Source organism: Humulus lupulus, chromosome 6, assembly GCF_963169125.1.
Source record: "Humulus lupulus chromosome 6, drHumLupu1.1, whole genome shotgun sequence".
NCBI classification, from domain to species: Eukaryota; Viridiplantae; Streptophyta; class Magnoliopsida; order Rosales; family Cannabaceae; genus Humulus; species Humulus lupulus.
In genome coordinates, this window is record NC_084798.1 from 214,760,618 (window position 1) to 214,783,283 (window position 22,666).

The following is a 22,666-nucleotide window of genomic DNA, read 5'->3' on the forward strand; positions in this document are numbered from 1 at the left end:
TCAAATCTTCACAATCACCACATTGTCTCTTTAAGTTATGTAGGAATGTTGTCTTAACATCCTGATGTTCTGACTCCAACTCAAATTGATTCTCATAGTTCTTCATAATGACATGCTATATATATTAGTACAAGTTCAATAAACAAGTTCAACTCAAGTTCATAATGAAGAAGGTTACTCTGTGTCGTTCCAAGATAGAAACAAATAATATGCATTCAAAAACTCTTTTCAGCAACTACTGTTGAGGCATAGGGAAGTTGTTGATTGAGCTTATAACAATTGGACTACTAATAAACTCTTTTCAGTTCTGATATTATTCCTTTGATTTTGTTACTTTATGAAAGTTGACTTTGACTATACCCAAATGAGTCTTTTAGTTGTTTCATTCTAATTAATTCAAAATGGACTACTAAGTTTCTTGTATCCTTTTCTGTTCTGCTTTTGACCTTACTATTCTCAGCATCAATTCTAGTTTGAGTGGCACATATAATGATACAAGGGCCACCATCAAAATGTTCTGTCATATCCAAAACTTTAGAATCCTTCCATGCACAGTTTACTTCAAGGCTTCTATTTCAGATTTTTCATTGCTGGCTATCATCGTGTCTTGGACTTTGCCTCAAGTCGTTCAAAGATGTTTCAAGTGAATAGGATTGTCATTTTTTCTCAAATTCTTCCTCAAGCTCTCTAAAATTCACTTGCCCTGCAAAATATTTATGCACTCTTAAGCATATTAAATTACATGAACCAGTAGCATATATTACAGTCAAGAGCGCATTCACTTCAGCAACACATAACAAATAACACCAGCTGAAGCTAATTTCTGTAGCTTATTATAGAGCTTAATCATTTTAATTGAGCTAAAGCATAGAGATTTTTTCTGCCATCTTGTGCATGGAAAGATGTTTGCTTTGTCTAATTTCGTTTTATATATATAAGCTGCTATGCTATGAAGTATGAAAAACCAAACTAACTTGTACTTTGTATGAAGAGCATATTATTTCCAAACATGTTGATACACAATTATATACTCCTGTATCTTTAGTAGATGAATAATTGACTTCTGAAAAGATCAAGAAAATCAAACATATACAACATAATAATAATAATAATAATAATAATAATAATAATAAAGCAGATCTGGCTGTTAATAGAAGAGATAGCCATATTAATATGTGGTCCACACAATCATAATACAAATACATATATGTTTACTAAATTGTATAGATGAGTAAAGTAAATATAGATATAGTAGAATAGAGAATAAAGTTGATAGGACTAGACCAGAGAGACAATGGGCAATAAAAATAAAATAAAATAAATTGAATGATAGTAAGCCATATGTTGTTTCGACTTACTAGGTCCTTGTTTTGGATTTCTATTTTGATTAATTTTACTATTTATTATTTAATTTTGGTGTGTGCATGTAATTTTGTTTTGATTTATAATCACCAATGACCTTAATTTTTATTTGTCTAGTAATCTTTAAGGTATTAATTTAATTTTGTAGGGTGGAAATATTAGCAAGGATCATTGCCAAGTGAATTAATTTGCTTGATTATTGTTAATTGCAAGAGGTACGTATGTTCTCTTATTTTTTTTTATAAATATTATTATAAAAATGTTAGAGGAGTTTGAATATCTTAAATATTCATCCATAGTGAAGTAGGTTATGAGATTAAAAGTGTGTGTTGCGGTGATAATAGAAGGTTGAGAACTTGTGTGCTTTAGTGAAGTAGTTTCTGGGAAATTTATTTGTGTGCTGCGGAGATATAAGTAAGAAACTTATTGTGTGTTGTTTGAATTGCTTGATTCTCTATTGACAGATGGTTATGTTACTATTACAAGGGAAATGTTGCCCAAATTCATCTAGAATTATGTTTTATTTTCTTATATTTAAATTATGTTGTGCTTGCATTGTTCTTGTTTGATTGGTATAGGGAAGCTCTGTCAAAATTTGAGTTAAAAAGATAGTGTATTAATAGGAATATGACAGCACTAAAAACTTGTTATTGGAATTTTCTACGTGCAGGAGGATTTTAGTCCAATTTTAGAGAAACCTCTGTCGAATTTTTTCTAGGAAATGGACAAGAGTTGGATAACAAAGTACAGACTTTCAAAAGAGTATGAAGAGGGAGTCGACAGCTTTATTAAGTTAGCCTTAGAAAATACAACAAATCCTTCTAGAGTTCATTGTCCCTGTAGAAAATGTTCAAATTTGAAAAAAATAAACATATGGAGATAAAGAGTCATCTTTTCTTTAACGGAATGGACCAAATATATGTCAAGTGGATTTGGCATGGAGAATAATATGACTCTAACAATAATGTTTGCAATGAAAGAAAGCAATTTGATTAAGTATTTGATGACCCTATAGAGATGGTGAGAGATGCAGATGAACGTTTTGTTGATAAGCCTGAAGAATTTTTGAAATTTTTAGAAGATGCAGAGAAACCAATATTCTTGGGGACACCTTTGTCAAAATTGGTTGTTTTAGTAAAACTATACAACTTGAAAGTTGGTAGTGGTTGGAGTGACACAAGTTTCACAAAGTTATTCACTTTATTAAAAGAGGTTTTACCAAAAGACAATGAATTGCCTTCCTTGCTTTATGAAGCAAAAAAAAACATTGTGCACATTAGGAATAGAGTATAGCAAGATCCACGCTTGTCCAAATGATTGCGTTCTATATCGAAGCTAGTGCCCTGATACTCTTCAAGATTCTTAGTGGGGTTCCTCCCTTTCTCAAGTGTCTATTAACTACCGTGAAGTATGTGGAGCCAAGTTTCATGATCAAAGTTCCGATGGATTTTGAGATATTAGGCCATGAGAATGATTTATATATCTCACAAGAAGATATAGTCCATGTTGTCTTAATGGAAGAGATTGGAGCATCATGTGTATCGTTATATATCAGGTATCAAAGATTTTTAAAATAATTATAAGTTTGTTCATAACTTATTTTATAAATTTAACAGAGATATATTGTTTTATGTAGGACTTTATACTTCCAATTAGTGAAAAGAGAGATCAGTCACTTTTTTCGTTTTGTTGAGCCAATTTGGTTATCAAATGTTGGATCCACTGAAAAAGAACGAGTTGAATGGGTATCAAAGCGTATGATTGATTCAAATCCAGGTTAGATGTGGTTGTTGCCATATCATAAGAGGTAAGTTTTTTACTTTTAGTATTTTGTTAATGAATATATATAATATTAATAATGAAATATTTTTGTGTTGCTGTTAGAAAGCATTGGATGCTTATAATAATTGATTTTGATCACCAATTGTGCTATTTCCTGGATTCTCTTTACAATTTTCCACCAGATGAAATCAAATCTCTCATTTCTCGGTAAAAATCTAACCAATTAACTACATACTCTTAAATTCATTTAAAATTAACAACATCTAAATGTTTACGTTATTATTATTTAGTGTCTTTCAACATTTACGCACAAATAATGCGAAAACTAAGGAAGTTGCGTGGAGAACAGTTAAGTGTCCTCGTCAACCATTACAATCAGTACAATGTGGATTCTATGTTATGAGAATGATGAAGGACTTCGTGACAAATGAATTTTCAATGCGATGGCTAACTAGTAACGTAAGTGAAAATATTCATTATTAAAGTTCTAGCTTTACCTTAAGATTAAGTATATTAATTCAACTCATGCAATGAATTTTGTTTTAGTGTGGCGGGAAGAACTATTACACAAAGGATGAGATCAATGAAGTACGTGAAGAATGGGCACAATGCATCATGGATTTGATGAGTACTACATAGGTCCACCCACTTTTGTTAACTTAGACTTTTAATGAGATATACTTACAATGTTAACTTAAACTTTCTTGAAGATATACACACTTTTGTTGTCCAACTATAGTTTACAATGCTTATATGAGTCATTTTGTAATTAACTTAAGACTCGTTATTTTAGATACTTAGTTCAAATTCTAGTATTTCATATTATTGTGATATATGTTTTCTTTTGTTCAGTTTGTTTGTATAAAAAACATGATTTGTATTGGGCATAATACATTTTTTAAGAAAAAAACACCATAAGTCGGTTCTACTAAAACTGACAATAGATGTCTACACCATAAGTCGGCTATGAACCGACATATCATGTTTTACACCAGAGGTCAGTGTACAACCGACCTACCATGTCTTACACTAGAGGTCGGTTTGTAACCGCGTACCATGTCTTACACCAGATATCGGTTTTCCACCGACGTACCATGTCTTACACCAGATGTCGGTTTGGCGCCAACTGACCTACCACGTTTTTACATCATAAGTCACTGCATGGGAAGTCAGTTCCCAACCGACTTATGAACATTCAGATGTCAGTTTTTAACCGACTTATCATGTAATTTTTGTAGTAGTGTCATTTGGAAAACAATTTCACTTATTACAATCAAAAGTAAATAAAACAAACATTAAAAACTTCTAATCTAAAAATCGGGATCTTCTACATCCGATCCGTCATCTAACATATCATCATCTATTGCCTCATAGTCATCATTATCATGAGCATCAAAACGTCCTATAGGAAGGTTGGTGAGAATCCTATTCTTTTGCTCATTGCTGAATTGAAACTCAGATTTAGCGGTAAACCTAACTAAGAGGAAATAATATCTCATTGCTAAAGGCAATTCATCCTCCTCACGCATTTCTTCCCATATTTCTTCTAAGGATGCTATTACAGAATGAAAATCTTTAAACAACCTAATTACTAATACATATTGCTCGGTTGATCTTAGCATTATTTGTTTAGCCTCTTGAAGGCCACCTATCGCTTGGTGAAACAAAAGCAACCTTCGAGTAATCTTTTCTAGGGCTCCTACGGTGTTTCTTGGCTCCCTTATTCTTTTTAAGGCCTTAATGGCTCGGATATCTTGGTAGGTTAAGGCTCCGTTCATTCTTAACTGAAACATAAACACTAAAGTTGTTAGCTATACACATAGACAAAGTAACTTGTAACTTGTAACTTAAACACTTACTTGGAAGTCCGATTCGGAGCTTTGAGCATGTGTATCGAGGAGAACTTCATGCGAAGGAACCGTTTCTCTGATACCAACTGTAATGACCCACTACTCTAGACTAATTGGACCTGTTATACCTAAAAATTGGAGAATGCATCCTAGGAGGCTAAGGAGAATGCATCTAGGAGAGTGCCTCCTAGGAGGGCTAAGAGGGTGGTCCTAGGAGACCCCAAGGAGGGTGTGGTCCTAGGAGACCCCAAGGAGGGTGTGGTCCTAGGAGACCCCAAGGGTGTGTAGGAGGCAAGCCTCCCAAGGTTTTCTAAGTGTTGGCTCGAACGTGTCCAAGAAAATGAAGGGGAGGTATGAATTTTGGTTCAAGATATAAAAACAGTAGGTCCGATCGGACCTAAGCTTAGGGGACCTCTTGTTAAGCTTGGCTCGAATAAGTTCAAAAAGAATAAGGCTCAATTTTTACTCAAAAGGGGAAAGCCACATAGTGGCCGATCGAGCATACACATAGGAGGTACCTTCGACCATTCAGGTCCAAGGAGGAGTAGATGGTGGCTCGGACCACCTTGGTCCGAGGAGAGAAACCTAATGCCCGATCGAGCATTTGGTTGAGCGAAGGGGTTCAAACCTAGTTGGCCCAAGGAGAAGGGTGTGTGCCCGATCGAACGTGGTCTTGTGGGTACCTTGGACCATTTTGATCCAAGGAGAGGTGGTGGCTCGGACCACCTTGGTCCGAGGAGAGAAGCCTAATGCCCGATCGAGCATTTGGTTGAGCGAAGGGGTTCAAACCTAGTTGGCCCAAGGAGAACGGTGTGTGCCCGATCGAACGTGGTCTTGTGGGTACCTTGGACCATTTTGATCCAAGGAGAGGTGGTGGCTCGGACCACCTAGGTCCGAAGAGAGAGGACCAAGGTCCGATCGGACCTTGGTTAGGCGAAGGAAGCTTGGACCATTTAGGTCCAAGTAAAGGGGCATTATGCCCGATCGCACAAGATCTCCCCCGATCGCACATGACCTCCCCCGATCGTGCAAGACGCCTGCAGGAGCGCTTGGACCATGTTGGTACGAGGATATGCTAGGAAGAAGATGGCTCGGACCATCTTGGTCCGAGGAGCAAAGTGTAAGGTCATTTTGGACCTTGATTGAAGGAGTCAAATAAGGTGGTTTGAACCACCTTAAGCCAAAGAGGACAACCATTGTGTCCGATCGGACACAATGGAGGAGTATACCTCGAGTGTAGTTGACCTTTGGTCCAAGGAGAGCCATGCGTATGCTACCTTTGACCTACGTGAAGCTTGAAGAATAGTCAACATGCATGAGAAGCTACGTCAAACCGCCCGAAAACTACTTCAGTGAGAATTGGTCTAAGCATCCGGGAATCACTCAATCCTCACTCGAAATTAGGGATCAGTTATATTTTGAATGTTTATTTTGTAATATAAATATTAGGTAAATAATAGAATATCCCGATCAAAAGGGGATATCAGTTGAGAACCCAGGTCTATAAATAGGGACTTGGGAGGATCGTAAAAGGACTTTTGGCAAAATCAAGAGTGAATCTGTATTCTAGAGAGAGAAAGTGTGTTGTTCTTGAGAGAAACCCATTTTTGCGTTCTAGAATATCTCACACTGAAGAAACTCAGTTGACACGGTTCATCTGATCTTGAGTGCGAATACAGTAATAAAATCTCTAAGTGGATTAGGCTATTACCGATCATCGGGGCTGAACCACTATAAAAACCTCGTGTTATTTACTTTCGTTCATAAAAAACTGTCTGTTGTCGTTTATAATTCTCTTGAAGGTTGTCGTAGTTGACGTTCTCACGTCGTTGGCTAAATTCACAGTCAACAGGACCATTAACGAAACTACACATAAAATCCTTAAAAGAACTTACATTTGCGAAAATACCATAATTTATTGAGTAACTTGCAAAATAAGAGTTATTTACAAAGTAAATACCAAAACGGATATGGGATCCCATTGTCTTTAAAACAAAAACATACTATAAAATAATAAGACATTACATAATTAGTGCGGAAAATACATGTAAAAAGACATAAAACCGAAATTACATCCTCGAATCGAATAACGCTCGGCCCCTTGACTCCATTCACCATCGATACACATCCTCCAAGCGTCACGAATCTTACCGCCTCTAAGCTTATTTTCCTGCACATAAACAGAAAGGAGTGAGCCTAATGCCCAGCAAGGAAAATCTAACACAAAGTCATATACATAATTTCATAAGAAAACATAAAGACTTAACATAATACATATAACATACACTTATTATAATGGCCATTATTACTTGGGGTCCCATAGACTAAACAAGCATATGCCCATGGGATTAGTGGGGTCCTACTAGCTAAGTAGGTCATATGCCCATAACCCATTTGGGGTCTTGTTAGCCATATGGGTCATATGCCCAAGCCTACAAACATACATACATATCATAACAAATTTAATAACATAAAACATATAGATAACATAAGCACATAACATATTGATTCTAGCCTATTTTCCTTACCAAAGTTACCGGGATATAATGGACTGAGTTGGGACTTTTGGAACACTCCTAAAACCATAATGAAAGAGTGAGTCTAAAGAAAGGAGATGAAATGAAAGAGATGGAAAGACTAAACCATAAAAACATACTTACCAACTTCTATGCTTAAGAACTTGGATTCCCTAACCAAAATAAGAATGAGGTTTGGGGACTGAGTAGAAGGTTTTGAGAAAGGAAATAACATGAAATAAATGAAACAAAGTTTCGGGTTTACCTCAAAGATTTGCAAGATCAATCTAACCTCCACCGAAATACTATAGAACTCCCTTCCCAAAGTGTTTGATAAGCTTATAGTTTTTCCCCAAACCAGGTGTTTACACTCTCACACTCACTTAACACTAGCAACTTCTGAACTTAGAGCAAATGGTGAATAATGGCTGGGTACGAGGTCCTATTTATAGAGTTTGGGAATGAAATTATCTTGATTTTACTTAAATAAAAATAATGGCTTTTTAGGTGAAAATCATTTGAATAATCGTTCAGCAGAGGCTGAAGACTCATTCAAAAGATGCTGGACTGTTGAAGGAGTTTGAATGGCTGAAAGGAAATGAATTCAAAAGAGTTTGAATCCATGCTGAAGGAGGCGATATATCGCCCCCTGTAGGCGATATATCGCCTGGGCCAGTATGCCCGAGGCGACCGTGCATCGTTTCGTGTTTTCCGTATCTACGTGCTGCGACATATCGCCCCCTATAGCTGCGATATATCGGCACATGCTGAATATTTAAACACGAAATTACACATTTTTAGCTAAGTTTGAATGGAGTAAACAGCCTTGACTAAGCCCTCAACGTACTCAAAGCTGCTGACTGACCCTATAATATTCAAACTTTACTCCTTATTATATTTAATCCTAAAAAATCTTTAATCCTTAATCACCATTCATAACATGTGCTTAAAATCCTATTGGTTGATGTCTAAACCTTATAATATAGTAAATATAATCCTTAATATCAGTCACATTAATCAAATCTTAGGTTATACTTAATATTATTAAACTATAGGTTAAACTTAGAAAATCTATAAGTACTACTATGAGTGTCCAAATAATTCCCGGTTTGAACCAAAAATCCATAGTAACAAAGATAACACTAAACATACTATAATACTACTAAACAATTAGCTAAGTAAAGTTCTTGGACTCTTCAAGTGAGTTGAAAGAAGAAGAAGAAATGAAAAGGATGGAAAGACTAAACCATAAAAAAACATACTTACCGACTTATATGCTTAAGAACTTGGATTCCCTAACCAAAATAAGAATGAGGTTAGGGGACTGAGTAGAAGGTTTTGAGAAAGGAAATAACATGAAATAAATGAAGTAGAGTTTCGGGTTTACCTCAAAGATTTGCAAGATCAATCTAACCTCCACCGAAATACTATAGAACTCCCTTCCCAAAGTGTTTGATAAGCTTATGATGTTTAAGCTTATAGTTTTTCCCCAAACCAGGTGTTTACACTCTCACACTCACTTAACACTAGCAACTTCTGAACTTAGAGCAAATGGTGAATAATGGCTGGGTACTAGGTCCTATTTATAGAGTATGGGAATGAAAATATCTTGAATTTACTTGAATAAAAATAATGGCTTTTTAAGTGAAAATCATTTGAATAATCGTTCAGCAGAGGCTGAAGACTCGTTCAAAAGATGCTGGACTGTTGAAGGAGTTTGAATGGCTGAAAGGAAATGAATTCAAAAGAGTTTGAATCCATGCTGAAGGAGGCGATATATCACCCCCTGTAGGCGATATATCGCCTGGGCCAGTATGCCCGAGGCGACCGTGCATCGTTTCGTGTTTTCCGTATCTATGTGCTGCGACATATCGCCCCCTATAGCTGCGATATATCGGCACACGCTGAATATTTAAACACGAAATTACACATTTTTAGCTTAGTTTGAATGGAGTAAACAGCCTTGACTAAGCCCTCAACGTACTCAAAGCTGCTGACTGACCCTATAACATTCAAACTTTACTCCTTATTATATTTAATCCTCAAAAATCTTTAATCCTTAATCACCATTCATAACATGTGCTTAAAATCCTATTGGTTGATGTCTAAACCTTATAATATAGTAAATATAATCCTTAATATCAGTCACATTAATCAAACCTTAGGTTATACTTAATATTCTTAAACTATAGGTTAAACTTAGAAAATCTATAAGTACTACTATGAGTGTCCAAATAATTCTCGGTCTGAACCAAAAATCCATAGTAACAAAGATAACACTAAACATACTATAATACTACTAAACAATTAGCTAAGTAAAGTTCTTGGACTCTACAGCAATCATTAGGACAAGCATGTATTTTTTCATATAGCAAGCCTATTGAGCACATAGTTTTCTTAGCCTCGTAAAATGATACGGGCATCTCGTTTTCTTCAGGCAGTAAATCTTTCAAAAAAACTAACAATTCCGTGAAACTCTTATCACTCCATCCATTTTTGGATTTTATATTGTACAATCTAAGAAGGGCTGACAATTTTGTAAATTTAGTGCAACCAGAGTAAATCGGCTTTTCAGCATCATTAAGAAGATTTTCAAACTTAACGGGATCTACTTCTGATTCATAATATGCATCGTCAATCATTTCATCTAAATTATCCTCACGATCCAATTGCCTATAATTCCGATCTTCATTCATCATAGGAGGGTCCGGAGTAACATGAAGCTCTTCACCATGCCAATACCATAGTTTATAACTTTTGTCTATCCCGTGGAAATATAAGTGCTCTTTTATTATTGTGGCAGTCATCTTTTTCATATTTCCACACTTACTACAAGGACAACAAATATATTTTGGATCTTTGGCATGATCCAAACTAAATTTAAGAAACTCATTGGCCCCTTTTATATATTCTACTGACATCCTATCAGCTGACATCCATTCTTTGTCCATATTGCGCCTATTTGTTTTAATAAAAAATTAAAATTAAGAAAATAAAATAAAATAAACATACAAAACAAAACTAAGTACAAAAAAATCTATAGAAAATCGGGCAGCATATCCTCTAATTTACTAGCCTAGCCATCTGTCCCAATCAACACCAATATGTCAAACAAATCAAACAACACACAGGTTTTCATCCATATATCACCGCAGCGCACAAAATTCTCAGAACCTACTTCACTAAGACATGCAAGTTCTCAATCTTCCGTTATCACCATAGCACACAGAATTCCCAGAACCTACTTCACTACAGATGAATATCTAAGATATTCAAACTCCACTAAAGTAGTACAGTTATCATTCAAAATTGTAAAATATTGAATTTTTAAAAACTAAATCAAATGCAACATACCTCTTGCAATTAGCTACCAATCCAATGCTTTAAAACCAATAAAAATATTAACCTATTCATTTTAATCAACATTATAAAACAAGAAAAAGGTCAGATGTTGACATGCTCTTTTAAAAAAGTTAAAATCAACACAACAAATATATGCATACATACTTGTATATTCTTTTACAAGTCACACTTGTATCACCAGCTATTATTTGTCTAATGAACACTTTAAGAGCTTTTTTTATTTAGTCATAAAAGCAGCATCATCACTTTTATCAATTATACATATACAACACACAGGCAAGACACTTTTATCAGAGCTCTCATAGATTGTTGTTAACAGGAACTCCACTACAGGCAAGACACTTTTTTATTCTTCTCTTATTTTTTTTGTACCTGCAATGTACTAACACATTTAAAAGTTAATTGTCGTTATTATTATTTTCATTATGATGTTGGCTTTTATTGCTGTGATCATTGCTGCTAATATTATTATTTGATAAATCGATGATGATTACTCTTCTAGTTATTATTATTGTGGTGACGATGATAAGTTGATAACAATGTTCACCATTTTTATTGCTCTTCTTTATTTATTTATTTATTATGATAAGGATAATGATGATGTTGGTTTTTATTACTACCGTTTAAGAATGTGCCTTTTTCGGATTTATGTAGAGATTGGCAATGCTTTGTGTAAATATTCTTATACTTAAAGTTCTTAGTTCTGTGTTCTAGGGACTTTATATTTTGTTTTCTGTTTGTTTGATTATATATGGGTAGTAAGGTTCTTGTACTCCCATACCTCTTGTATTTTTTTTTCTATTAATTATAGGAGCACTGATGTTTTGAATAAAAAAAAGGAATCATAATAATTATATTATTATTATTTTTTCTTATGGGAGTTAAGTGATGCTGAAAAAATCTATCTTTCCTCTATTATGCAGAACAATCATGATGAGTTATGGGCACTATTAAACTTCTTTTGTGTAGCAGTACAATTTCCAACTTTATAATCTACACATTCCTTTGTAACTTTAATTAGCATAGAGCTGTATAATATAGTTTAAACTATAGTTAAGACCTTACGGTCCTTACCTAGTTAGTGGTTATCAATGAATTGGTCTTATTTATCAATAGATTTGAAGCATGCTTCTTTCGGAAAGAAGTTTTTGATACTTTAGGTGGTGTTTTCACCTAGCTATTAGGTTTGACTTGTTACGTAGCATTGCATTTTGGTATTTCTGTAATATGTAGCAAACAGCTATTATGAGAATATTATTGTTTTCAATTGCAAGTTTGTACTCAATAAGTTATTGGACTTAAATTACGGAGTTTTGGAAGTCAATTATCTTGTTTGACCACAAAAACTCTTAATTTTTTTGGCAGGTTGAAAATGAGTTGCTTGAGAAGATTGAGAGACTTATAAGATGTGAGGCTTCTGCTTATCAGAAACTTTTGATGAAGAGGGTGGAAGAAAATCTGGGATCTATTGGAAGTACAAAGGTTTTTATTACTCAAACTTATGTTTGTTTTCCTAAAAGAGAAGAATTTATAGTCAAGCTATCTGTGGGATGGCCACTATTCTATTATCTGACCTCAATGGCATGTTTTCAGGCTCACTCAGTGCACAACTCTGTTATGGAACTAGTGTACTATACTGTATATATATATAAGGGATTACGCCAGTATAAAATGGTTCCTTGAGTAATGGCTAAAAGATTGCTATGATATTTATCTCCCATAATGATAAAATGGTTTTTTGAATAATAGCTAAGCAGCTGTGCTTCTACTCACAATGAATTGAACCACATGTAAGACCGCACCAACATGAGACTCAAAACAGAGAGCTTTAACAAACATAGGACTAAACTTTAAGTGACCCAAAATTTATTTTTCCTTGTTTCGAATAGCACTAATATTATATATATATAAACAACTATAATAGATTATATACTACCTCAGCTTTAATACTAATACTCAAATTCCATATATAATTGAAAGAAATTGGTTGTTTCAATCACATGTGTGTCTGAAATTCCGTTTTTAATAATTACCAGATTAATTAAAACAATGAATTAATTAAAATGCGGAATGATAATTAGATGTTTACACAGAAAGCAATTCTGTCGAGACAGAATCCGAACTTGTCACGACAGAACTGAACACAATAAATAGACAGTACAAAAATTAAAGAACACAGCGAATTTTTACAAGGTTCAGAAACCCTTTCGGATAACCTACTCCTTGGGGCCACGCCCAGAGAATAAACCAATTAGTAAAGAAACAAAGTGTACAAAAGCATTGACTTAAACAATGTAAGACTCCCTCTTAAACTATTGTCGCAATCTTGTTGTACTCTTCTCTACAAATCTGGTTTGATGAAACGCTGATTCTCTTGAACTCCCTTCAAAGAATAGCGAGTGCACACTTCCTCCCGAAGTGAGACTTAGATAGAATCATCTCCCGAAGATCCTTATGAACACGTTCAAAATAGACACTATTTGATTACAATGGACTAGATAGATATCCACAAGTACACTCAGCACTCTCACAAAGATTAAGGTGAACAAACTTAATCTCTACAAATAAAGACACTCTTCAAAATAATGTTTACAAATATTGAAAATGGAAGAGGTGTGAAAATCCAAAGGCCTTGGCAAGGTATTTATAGGAAGGGAAATCGTCCAAGGCCATGATTTTCTGGAATCTTTGAAATCAATTTGCGAATTCCTTTGATTTAGGAAAACAGCCAGCCAGATGAATTCTGTGTCGACAGAAAAGGAAATTGATGAGTCAGCAACGTGATCCGTTTGATCTGGCAGAACGAACATGGTCATTTCTCTTGACCATGTTCATTTTCGACACCTTCTTTATTTCCAGGATAACCATAATCCCTGAAAATAATCTCAAGATATTTGCACAAATATATTGTTACCAAAAATTGATTATTTGAGATAAAAAAGGTAACAAATATATTCACATGTAGAGATCTTTTCACATTACAAAATCAGCTGAGAATATTGCCAAATAAAACCGAAAATCAATATGGAGATACTACTGATTTTCCTTAATAACTTTAAAATATTTTGTCTAAAATAAAGTTAGCCAAAAAAGGACTTTACAGTGTCAATCATCACATGTGTGTCAGTTAATATATAAATTCGGTGACATGTATAAACGTTTTCAATATGAAACATTTAGTCTCACCTAACAAGAATAAATGCTTCTCGACCTTATATAAATTGCAGTGGCCATGAAGAGCAAATTATAAGAATATAGAACAAACATATAAGATTTTTATTTCTAAAAAAGGAAGGATAGAATGAAGAAGATATATATATATATATAAGCAAAGATGTTTGTTTGTCGTTGCAAAGATGTGTGGTAAATATATATATATATATATATAAAAGCAAAGAAATATATACTTGGAAACCACCGAAGCACGCCGAGAGACGGAACACCTGCTGGAACCGTGAGTAACCAGCACCCCTCGCCAAGAAGCACGCCGCCGGCGAGACTGCTGAAGCCGAGAACCCAGCTGCCGTTGATGTCGTTAACCACCGTCACTGCCGTTCACCTACAGCCGCCGTTCACCTCTCTACCAGCCCTAAATGTTGTGATTTTGAATAAATCCCCAAATGTATTGCTGATGAGTTCTCTATTTGTTTAACCCGATAATTTCAAAAATTTTGATAGCTTTTTTAAGTGTTTTATATAATAATTTTAAGGACTCCCAAAGCAAGTCTTTAAAATTATTAAGTAGCACACTTATTTTTTAGCCTATATTTTTTTAGGACTCGCATATTCTTTTAGGACACTCATTGCGAGTCCTAAAAGAGTATTAAGGACTCCCAGAGCAAGTCCTCAAAATTATTAAATAAAACAATTATTTTTTTAGCCCAGATTTTTTTAGGACTCTCAATAAGTGTCCTAAAAACTCTATAAATATTTTTAAGGACTTGCATTTAGGTGCGTGTCCTAAAAAAGTGTCCCATAAAGGGTATTTTGTAGTAGTGGTGGATGTATCCCATTGAACATTCGATGGCGGTTTATAAACAGTATGTAAGAAATCGTGCACGTCTGGAAGGTTCAATCGCAGAAGCTTACATGGTGAACGAGGCCTTAACCTTTTGCTCAATGTACCTCCGGGGGGTTGAGACTTGATTCAATCAACCTGAGAGGAATGTCGATCGCGTTAAATCCCAACCAAATCGGGAAAATTCTATTTATAAGGTTGTTGGTCGTCCATTTGGTAAGAAATCAAGTATGCTCCTGAATTCGCAGTTAAAGCAAAAGGTTGAGTGGTATATCTTGAACAATTGTGCCGAAATTAAGGAGTACCTTAGGTGTGTTTTCTAGTCTTTTTTCAATAAATTTGTTTGGTTTATATACCGAGTAAAGACAAAAATCATAATATTGTTGTCCGTTTGTAGTGAGCATATGGATGAATTAAGAAGATGGGGGGCTCGAATCTTGAAGTTCAACAAGAAGCTGATTTTCCTCAGTGGTTCAAAGAAAGAGTATGTATATTAGTCAATTTTTTTCCCAAACCCCACTTAATCAATCCAAAACTAACTTTCAATGTTAATGTTGATAGGTGAACAGTTTGCATGAGTCAACACCTACTGAAGTGAATAATGAATTGTATGCTCTCGCAAGCAAATCAAGTGGCACCGTGTTCTCATATCCAGAGATGATAGTGAATGATGTGAAATTTGTGATTCATGTTGGTGATATGAAGCTTAAAACAAAAAATTGCAGTGTATGGTGCCAAGTGAGGAAGGAGTGAACTACTATGGAGTTCTGGAAGAAGCAATTGAATTGTCCTACTTGATGGGTTATAGTGTTGTTCTATTCAAGTGTAGATGGTTCAATACAAGTAGAATTAAAGTTGCACTACTACAAAATTGTACTTAGACGACATGCATGAGATGACGTTTGTAGTAGAACCGTTGTGTCATGTTAAAAATATACATGATACAACAGTCGCTCACAAACTATTGTGCCATGCAAATTAAAACTCACAAGAAACGACAGTTCGAATGAGACTGTTGTAACATGCGTATTTTTAACATGAGACAACATTTCTACTTAAACTGTTGTCTAATACAATACAAATTTTCTAATCAATACCAATTTTGAGACTATAAAGAAATATTTCCCTCTAAATTTATATGATCATTTATTTGGATAAATAATAATATATATCCAATTGGATGAAAGGTTTATCCTAAAAATTTTTAGATTTAAAATAAATTATGATTTAATTATAATATTTGGGATTAAAAGAAAGAGTTTTGATTAGTCAAGATTATTGGATTAAAATATTATTTAATTAAAAATGGGATTTTTAAAAAATAAAATGAATTTAGTAAAGGACTTAATAGAGATGATTTTTGAAATTTGGGGCCAAAAGGAAATTAAAGAAATTGATTTTATAATAAGATTTTATTTAATAAAAGTAAAAAACTAAAGATATTATTTTATTTTTCCTCTGACCTTGTTTCTCTTTTCTGATTTCTTCTTCTTCTTTTTTCCCCCAATTTCTTTTGCTGCTGCTCGCTGTCCCTGTCAATGAAGCGTTGAACGGGACAAACATTGTTGTCTCTGCATCCGAGCATCTCATTAATTTTCTGAGCACGGCAAAGGCGTAACTTTTGGGCAGATTTGGGGAAGCAAGAACTTCCGGTGTTTGGGAAAATCTGGGTAAGCATCTCTTTCAAACGACATTCTTTTAGATTTGGTGATTTCCGGCATTAGCATATTTGGGGAAGCACGCCAAAGGTGTAATTTTCTGAGCACGACAAAGGCGTAACTTTTGGGCAGATTTGGGGAAGCAAGAACTTCGGGTGTCTGAGAAAATCTGGGTAAGCATCTCTTTCAAACGACATTCTTTCAGATTTGGTGATTTCCGGCATTAGCATATTTGGTTGTTCTTTGTGGTGAATTTATTATATGTGGGAAATAGTTAAGTTCTGTTCTGGGTTTGATAATAGGTTTGGTTATTTGGGGCTTCTTCTCTGTACATGCGAATTTGTAAGGGTATCGACTCATGTTGTACCATTGTATGTCTTTGTATTGTAAAGAAAGAAGAAGAAGAAATTACGGTAAAGCTGTGGACAGAAATCAAGATCGTAATTTCTATTAAGTATCTTCCATTTGTGTTTCTTTCATTCTTTTTTCTTTTTTAGCATCTCTGTATATATCTTTTTGTTATTCTATAAAATTTCAAAGTAAAGTACTAAGGTGCTTACTCTCAAAATTCCCAGATTTTATTTTTGTTCATAGATAATTTGTTCTACTTTTGTCTACAATTTGACTGATTTTAAGATGAATTGTTTTTGGGTATTTCTCTGTTTTGTTATTATTTGTAAGTAGCTTTTTATGGGCTGGTGTGTTGAGTAAGGTTAATAAGACAAATATATGTTATAAAACAAGTATAAATATAGTTTGGTGAAGTTTTAATCTTACCCTTAGTGGAATGAAAGGTAGCCAGTAATGGTTGTAAAACACTGCAAAAACAGGTCATGAAGACACAATATTACCAGTTCAATATATAAGCATATATATAGTACTTACACAGTAATAATGTTGACTAAAAAATTCGTCTTACCATGGGAACAAATAGAGGAATGCAGAGGTGATATACCTGGCAGAGAAAGAAGGAAAGTGCAATGGACAGATACTTGTGGGAGTGAGCTTGCTGAAATCAAGGAATTTGAGCCCAGGTATGGCATTCTTATAATTCACTCAAGGTTTTGATTCTTTCCCTTTATAATTTATGCTTTACATAATAGCAGATGATAAAATTCTGTATTTTTTCTTTTCTCTTTCTCTCCCTTTATTTATTTAGTTTTAATATGTTTGTTTTCGTCCTTGTTTAGTTGATCAGACTTATAATTTATTACTTCTGGATATGAAATAAATTTCTATTAGATTATTTATGTATAATACTTGATTGTATGTGTGACTCGTTGTTGGTTCTCTGAGTATCATTGGACTTTGTTTACCTTTACCAAACTGATGATTGCTTATCTATAATTAAGCATGTTGTGTATGACTTGTAAATATAATGAAGGAAATGATCAAAGCAAGGAAATGAGAATTTAGGACTGAAAGATAATTTCATCTTATATTTCATGGTGGTTATGTGTTTTCATATGTGAGACAAATATAAAATTTCACGAGTTTTTACACAAAAAGGAAAATTGATTGGAATTCTAATACGTGTCTGTCCTTCTATGTTAAGTTTGTCTTTAAATGTTATTGGTAGTTAAGATTTAAGAAAACAAGTTATTAAAACTTGTGAAAATCTGCAAAAGTAAGCTGGGCCAATCAATAATTGGTTTGTTTGTGTTAGAGATTATGCACCAGTGGCTGAGAAATTCATATGCCACCTCAATTAATTAAGTATATTATTTATTGTGTCATATATATATAAGTTGAATATAGTTTTTGTGCATGCTAAACAAAGTATATATATTGTAGTTATCAGTCCCTTTAAGTTGATTAATCTCTTAGACAGCTCTCTAGGCCATTTTCATTGGATTATGACCAATGAGACAATTGAAACTTAATGCTCAGCTGCAACTATGTGTTTTCATCTATACATGCTAGATTATTTCAGTGTTCGATTTCGATTTCATCGTTGACAATTAAATTAATCCTACACACACATATATACATATTATTTAGTTTCACATCCTTTTATTATTATTATTAATTGTATTTTTCTTAACCATGCATATATGTAACCCATGGTGTAAGCTTTTGTACCCTGTTATTCTAGCTAGCTAGTTATAATGTTATTTCTTGCTAATGTACTGAATAATATAAGAGTGTGTATCTATCAATATATAGGAGTAGATTTTGCATCCCGTCCACCCCATAACTGTTAGATCAATGGTTGAGTTAATCCAATGATTATTAATCATTGGAACTCCTCAAAGTTCATCAAATTAAATTTAGAGTACATGCAGTGCATTCTCTGTTTCTTTCCTTTCCTTTTTTGTTTTTGTTTAATTTTTTTTTTTTTTGGATAAGATTCTTTTTTGATCTGATTACTATAAAGATATATATCTAAAATGGTATGCATGATGATACAACTTTGATGTATTGATGCCTGTCAGTTTGTGCTTGCCCTTCCAGAAGAGTATAATATTAATATAGCATATTTAAGAGAGATAATTGGAATTTTGGTGAAGGTGGGGGAAATGATAATAATATATATGATATTGGTCAAGAAATATATCAATCCATATACAAAATAAAAGTATAGTTGAGACATAGTTTTCATATGGAGTGGCCGGACTAGGCCGCTACTTATTGTTCTACAACTTAAAAACTATACAAAGATTCTTAATTGGTGTAACACATCAACTTCCTCAATAGTACTTTCGAATTCCACATCTTTTTCAATTAGGTTTTCCTAATGAGCTCCTCGTGTTTCACACTATCCCTATGTGTGCCCTATATATATATTATAGTTTATAATAATATTTTTCTGTATATATATATATTGATTGATCAATTCAAATAACTTAAAAGCAATCAATAAGACAAAAATCTTCCACTTGTTAACATTTTATTATTAAATTTAAGATCATTCATCCCTATCAAATTATTTTACTTGGTAAAATATTTTGAATTATTGTATACGGATAGAGAAGCTTCTGTTTGACCCCTATACATTTCATTCAGAAAATGACAAAATCATTAGTCCCACGGTAATAAGCAAATAAGTAACTAAGTCATTCTATCACTCGTTTAGTACCTGCATCTACCTTTAGCTATCATAATTGCATTTTTTTTCCTTTTACAATAGTAATACAAAAATTGATTGGATATTAGACCTATTTTGTTATAAATTTCGATTAACATCGCAAGTATAGATAGCTAGGTTTATATAATATGCATGTAATGACCCACTACTCTAGACTAATTGGACCATTAACGAAACTATACATAAAATCCTTAAAAGAACTTACATTTGCGAAAATACCATAATTTATTGAGTAACTTGCAAAATAAGAGTTATTTACAAAGTAAATACCAAAACGGATATGGGATCCCATTGTCTTTAAAACAAAAACATAATTTAAAATAATAAGACATTACATAATTAGTGCGGAAAATACATGTAAAAAGACATAAAACCGAAACTACATCCTCGAATCGAATAACGCTCGGCCCCTTGACTCCATTCACCATCGATACACATCCTCCAAGCGTCACGAATCTTACCGCCTCTAAAGCTTATTTTCCTGCACATAAACAGAAAGGAGTGAGCCTAATGCCCAGCAAGGAAAATCTAACACAAAGTCATATACATAATTTCATAAGAAAACATAAAGACTTAACATAATACATATAACATACACTTATTATAATGGCCATTATTCTTGGGGTCCCATAGACTAAACAAGCATATGCCCATGGAGTTAGTGGGGTCCTACTAGCTAAGTAGGTCATATGCCCATAACCCATTTGGGGTCTTGTTAGCCATATGGGTCATATGCCCAAGCCTACAAACATACATACATATCATAACACATTTAATAACATAAAACATATAGATAACATAAGCACATAACATATTGATTCTAGCCTATTTTCCTTACCAAAGTTACCGTGATATAATGGATTGAGTTGGGACTTTTGGAACACTCCTAAAACCATAATGAAAGAGTGAGTCTAAAGAAAGGAGATGAAATGAAAGAGATGGAAAGACTAAACCATAAAAACATACTTACCAACTTCTATGCTTAAGAACTTGGATTCCCTAACCAAAATAAGAATGAGGTTAGGGGACTGAGTAGAAGGTTTTGAGAAAGGAAATAACATGAAATAAATGAAACAAAGTTTCGGGTTTACCTCAAAGATTTGCAAGATCAATCTAACCTCCACCGAAATACTATAGAACTCCCTTCCCAAAGTGTTTGATAAGCTTATGATGTTTAAGCTTATAGTTTTTTTCCCAAACCAGGTGTTTACACTCTCACACTCACTTAACACTAGCAGCTTCTGAACTTAGAGAAAATGGTGAATAATGGCTGGGTACTAGGTCCTATTTATAGAGTTTGGGAATGAAAATATCTTGATTTTACTTGAATAAAAATAATGGCTTTTTAGGTGAAAGTCATTTGAACAATCGTTCAGCAGAGGCTGAAGACTCGTTCAAAAGATGCTGGACTGTTGAAGGAGTTTGAATGGCTGAAAGGAAATGAATTCAAAAGAGTTTGAATCCATGCTGAAGGAGGCGATATATCGCCCCCTGTAGGCGATATATCGCCTGGGCCAGTATGCCCGAGGCGACCGTGCATCGTTTCGTGTTTTCCGTATCTACGTGCTGCGACATATCGCCCCCTATAGCTGCGATATATCGGCACACGCTGAATATTTAAACACGAAATTACACATTTTTAGCTAAGTTTGAATGGAGTAAACAGCCTTGACTAAGCCCTCAACGTACTCAAAGTTGCTGACTGACCCTATAACATTCAAACTTTACTCCTTATTATATTTAATCCTCAAAAATCTTTAATCCTTAATCACCATTCATAACATGTGCTTAAAATCCTATTGGTTGATGTCTAAACCTTATAATATAGTAAATATAATCCTTAATATCAGTCACGTTAATCAAACCTTAGGTTATACTTAATATTCTTAAACTATAGGTTAAACTTAGAAAATCTATAAGTACTACTATGAGTGTCCAAATAATTCCCGGTCTGAACCAAAAATCCATAGTAACAAAGATAACACTAAACATACTATAATACTACTAAACAATTAGCTAAGTAAAGTTCTTGGACTCTACAATGCATAACATCCTTAGATCTAATCCATTATATTGAAAATTTTCTATTTAAAGCAATTATTCATCACTTGGCAAGCGATGTGTCATCATCATGCGGGCGATTATCAAGTACATTTGTTGGCAGTAGTATTATTATTCTTTTATTCTTGTTAATATTATACATGTGTATTTTAGAGGAGTTTGAATATCTTAAATATTTATCCATAGTGAAGTAGGTTCTGGGATTATAATTGTGTGCTGCAGTGATAACGGAAGGTTGAAAACTTGCATGTATCAATGAAGTAGGTTCTGAAAATTTTGTGTGCTGCCGTGATATATGGATGAAAACATGTGTGTTGTTTGATTTGTTTATGTTGATTGTGATAGATGGCTAGGCTAGTAAATTAGGGTATTTGCTGTCCGATTTTATGTTTGATTTACTTTTATACTTTAATGTTTTCTCTTCAAAATTTTAATGACAATACTCCTATAAATGATATCGCAATGAATATGTTGTCACACTTGGACTGATACATTGGTAGCAAGTTGTAGAGTCCAAGAACTTTACTTAGCTAGTTAGATAGTAGTATTATAGTAATTATAGTATTATCTTTATAACTGTGGATTTTGGTTCAGACCGGGATTTATTTGGACACTCATAGTAGTACTTGTAGATTTTCTAAGTTTAACCTATAGTTTAAGAATATTGATGTTAACCTAAGGTTTGATTAATATGGCTGATATTGAGGATAATATTTATTATACTATAAGGTTTAGATAAGAACCAATAGGATTTTAAGCACATGTTATGTATGGGTGATTAAGGATTAAGTATTTTGAGGATTAAATTTAATAAGGGTAAAATTTGAATGCTCTAAGGTCAGTCAGCAACTTTGAATACGTTTGAGGGCTTAATCAAGGTTGTTTACTCAATTTGAATTAAGCTAAAAATGTGTAATTTCGTGTTTAAATAATCAGCGTATGCCGATATATCGCAGCTATAGGGGGCG

General features: G+C 33.8%; 2 protein-coding genes across 2 annotated transcripts; one reads left to right on the forward strand and one right to left on the reverse strand.

Annotated features, from left to right (window-relative positions):
- The first annotated feature begins 3,161 nt into the window (after nucleotides 1-3,161).
- Nucleotides 3,162-3,959, forward strand: LOC133784487 (uncharacterized). Its single transcript, XM_062223813.1, has 3 exons — nucleotides 3,162-3,351; nucleotides 3,435-3,603; nucleotides 3,691-3,959. Exons 1-3 carry the CDS (start codon nucleotides 3,221-3,223, stop codon nucleotides 3,781-3,783), a joined length of 393 nt encoding a protein of 130 aa, XP_062079797.1. The 5' UTR covers nucleotides 3,162-3,220; the 3' UTR covers nucleotides 3,784-3,959.
- Nucleotides 3,960-4,092: 133 nt separating this feature from the next.
- On the reverse strand, nucleotides 4,093-10,923 carry LOC133786027 (uncharacterized). Its single transcript, XM_062225240.1, has 3 exons — nucleotides 10,865-10,923; nucleotides 9,899-10,468; nucleotides 4,093-4,108 (listed from the first exon to the last, which is right to left on the reverse strand). The coding sequence occupies exons 2-3, from the start codon at nucleotides 10,459-10,461 to the stop codon at nucleotides 4,093-4,095; spliced, it is 579 nt and encodes a 192-aa protein (XP_062081224.1). The 5' UTR covers nucleotides 10,462-10,468; nucleotides 10,865-10,923.
- Between the last annotated feature and the right edge of the window lie 11,743 nt (nucleotides 10,924-22,666).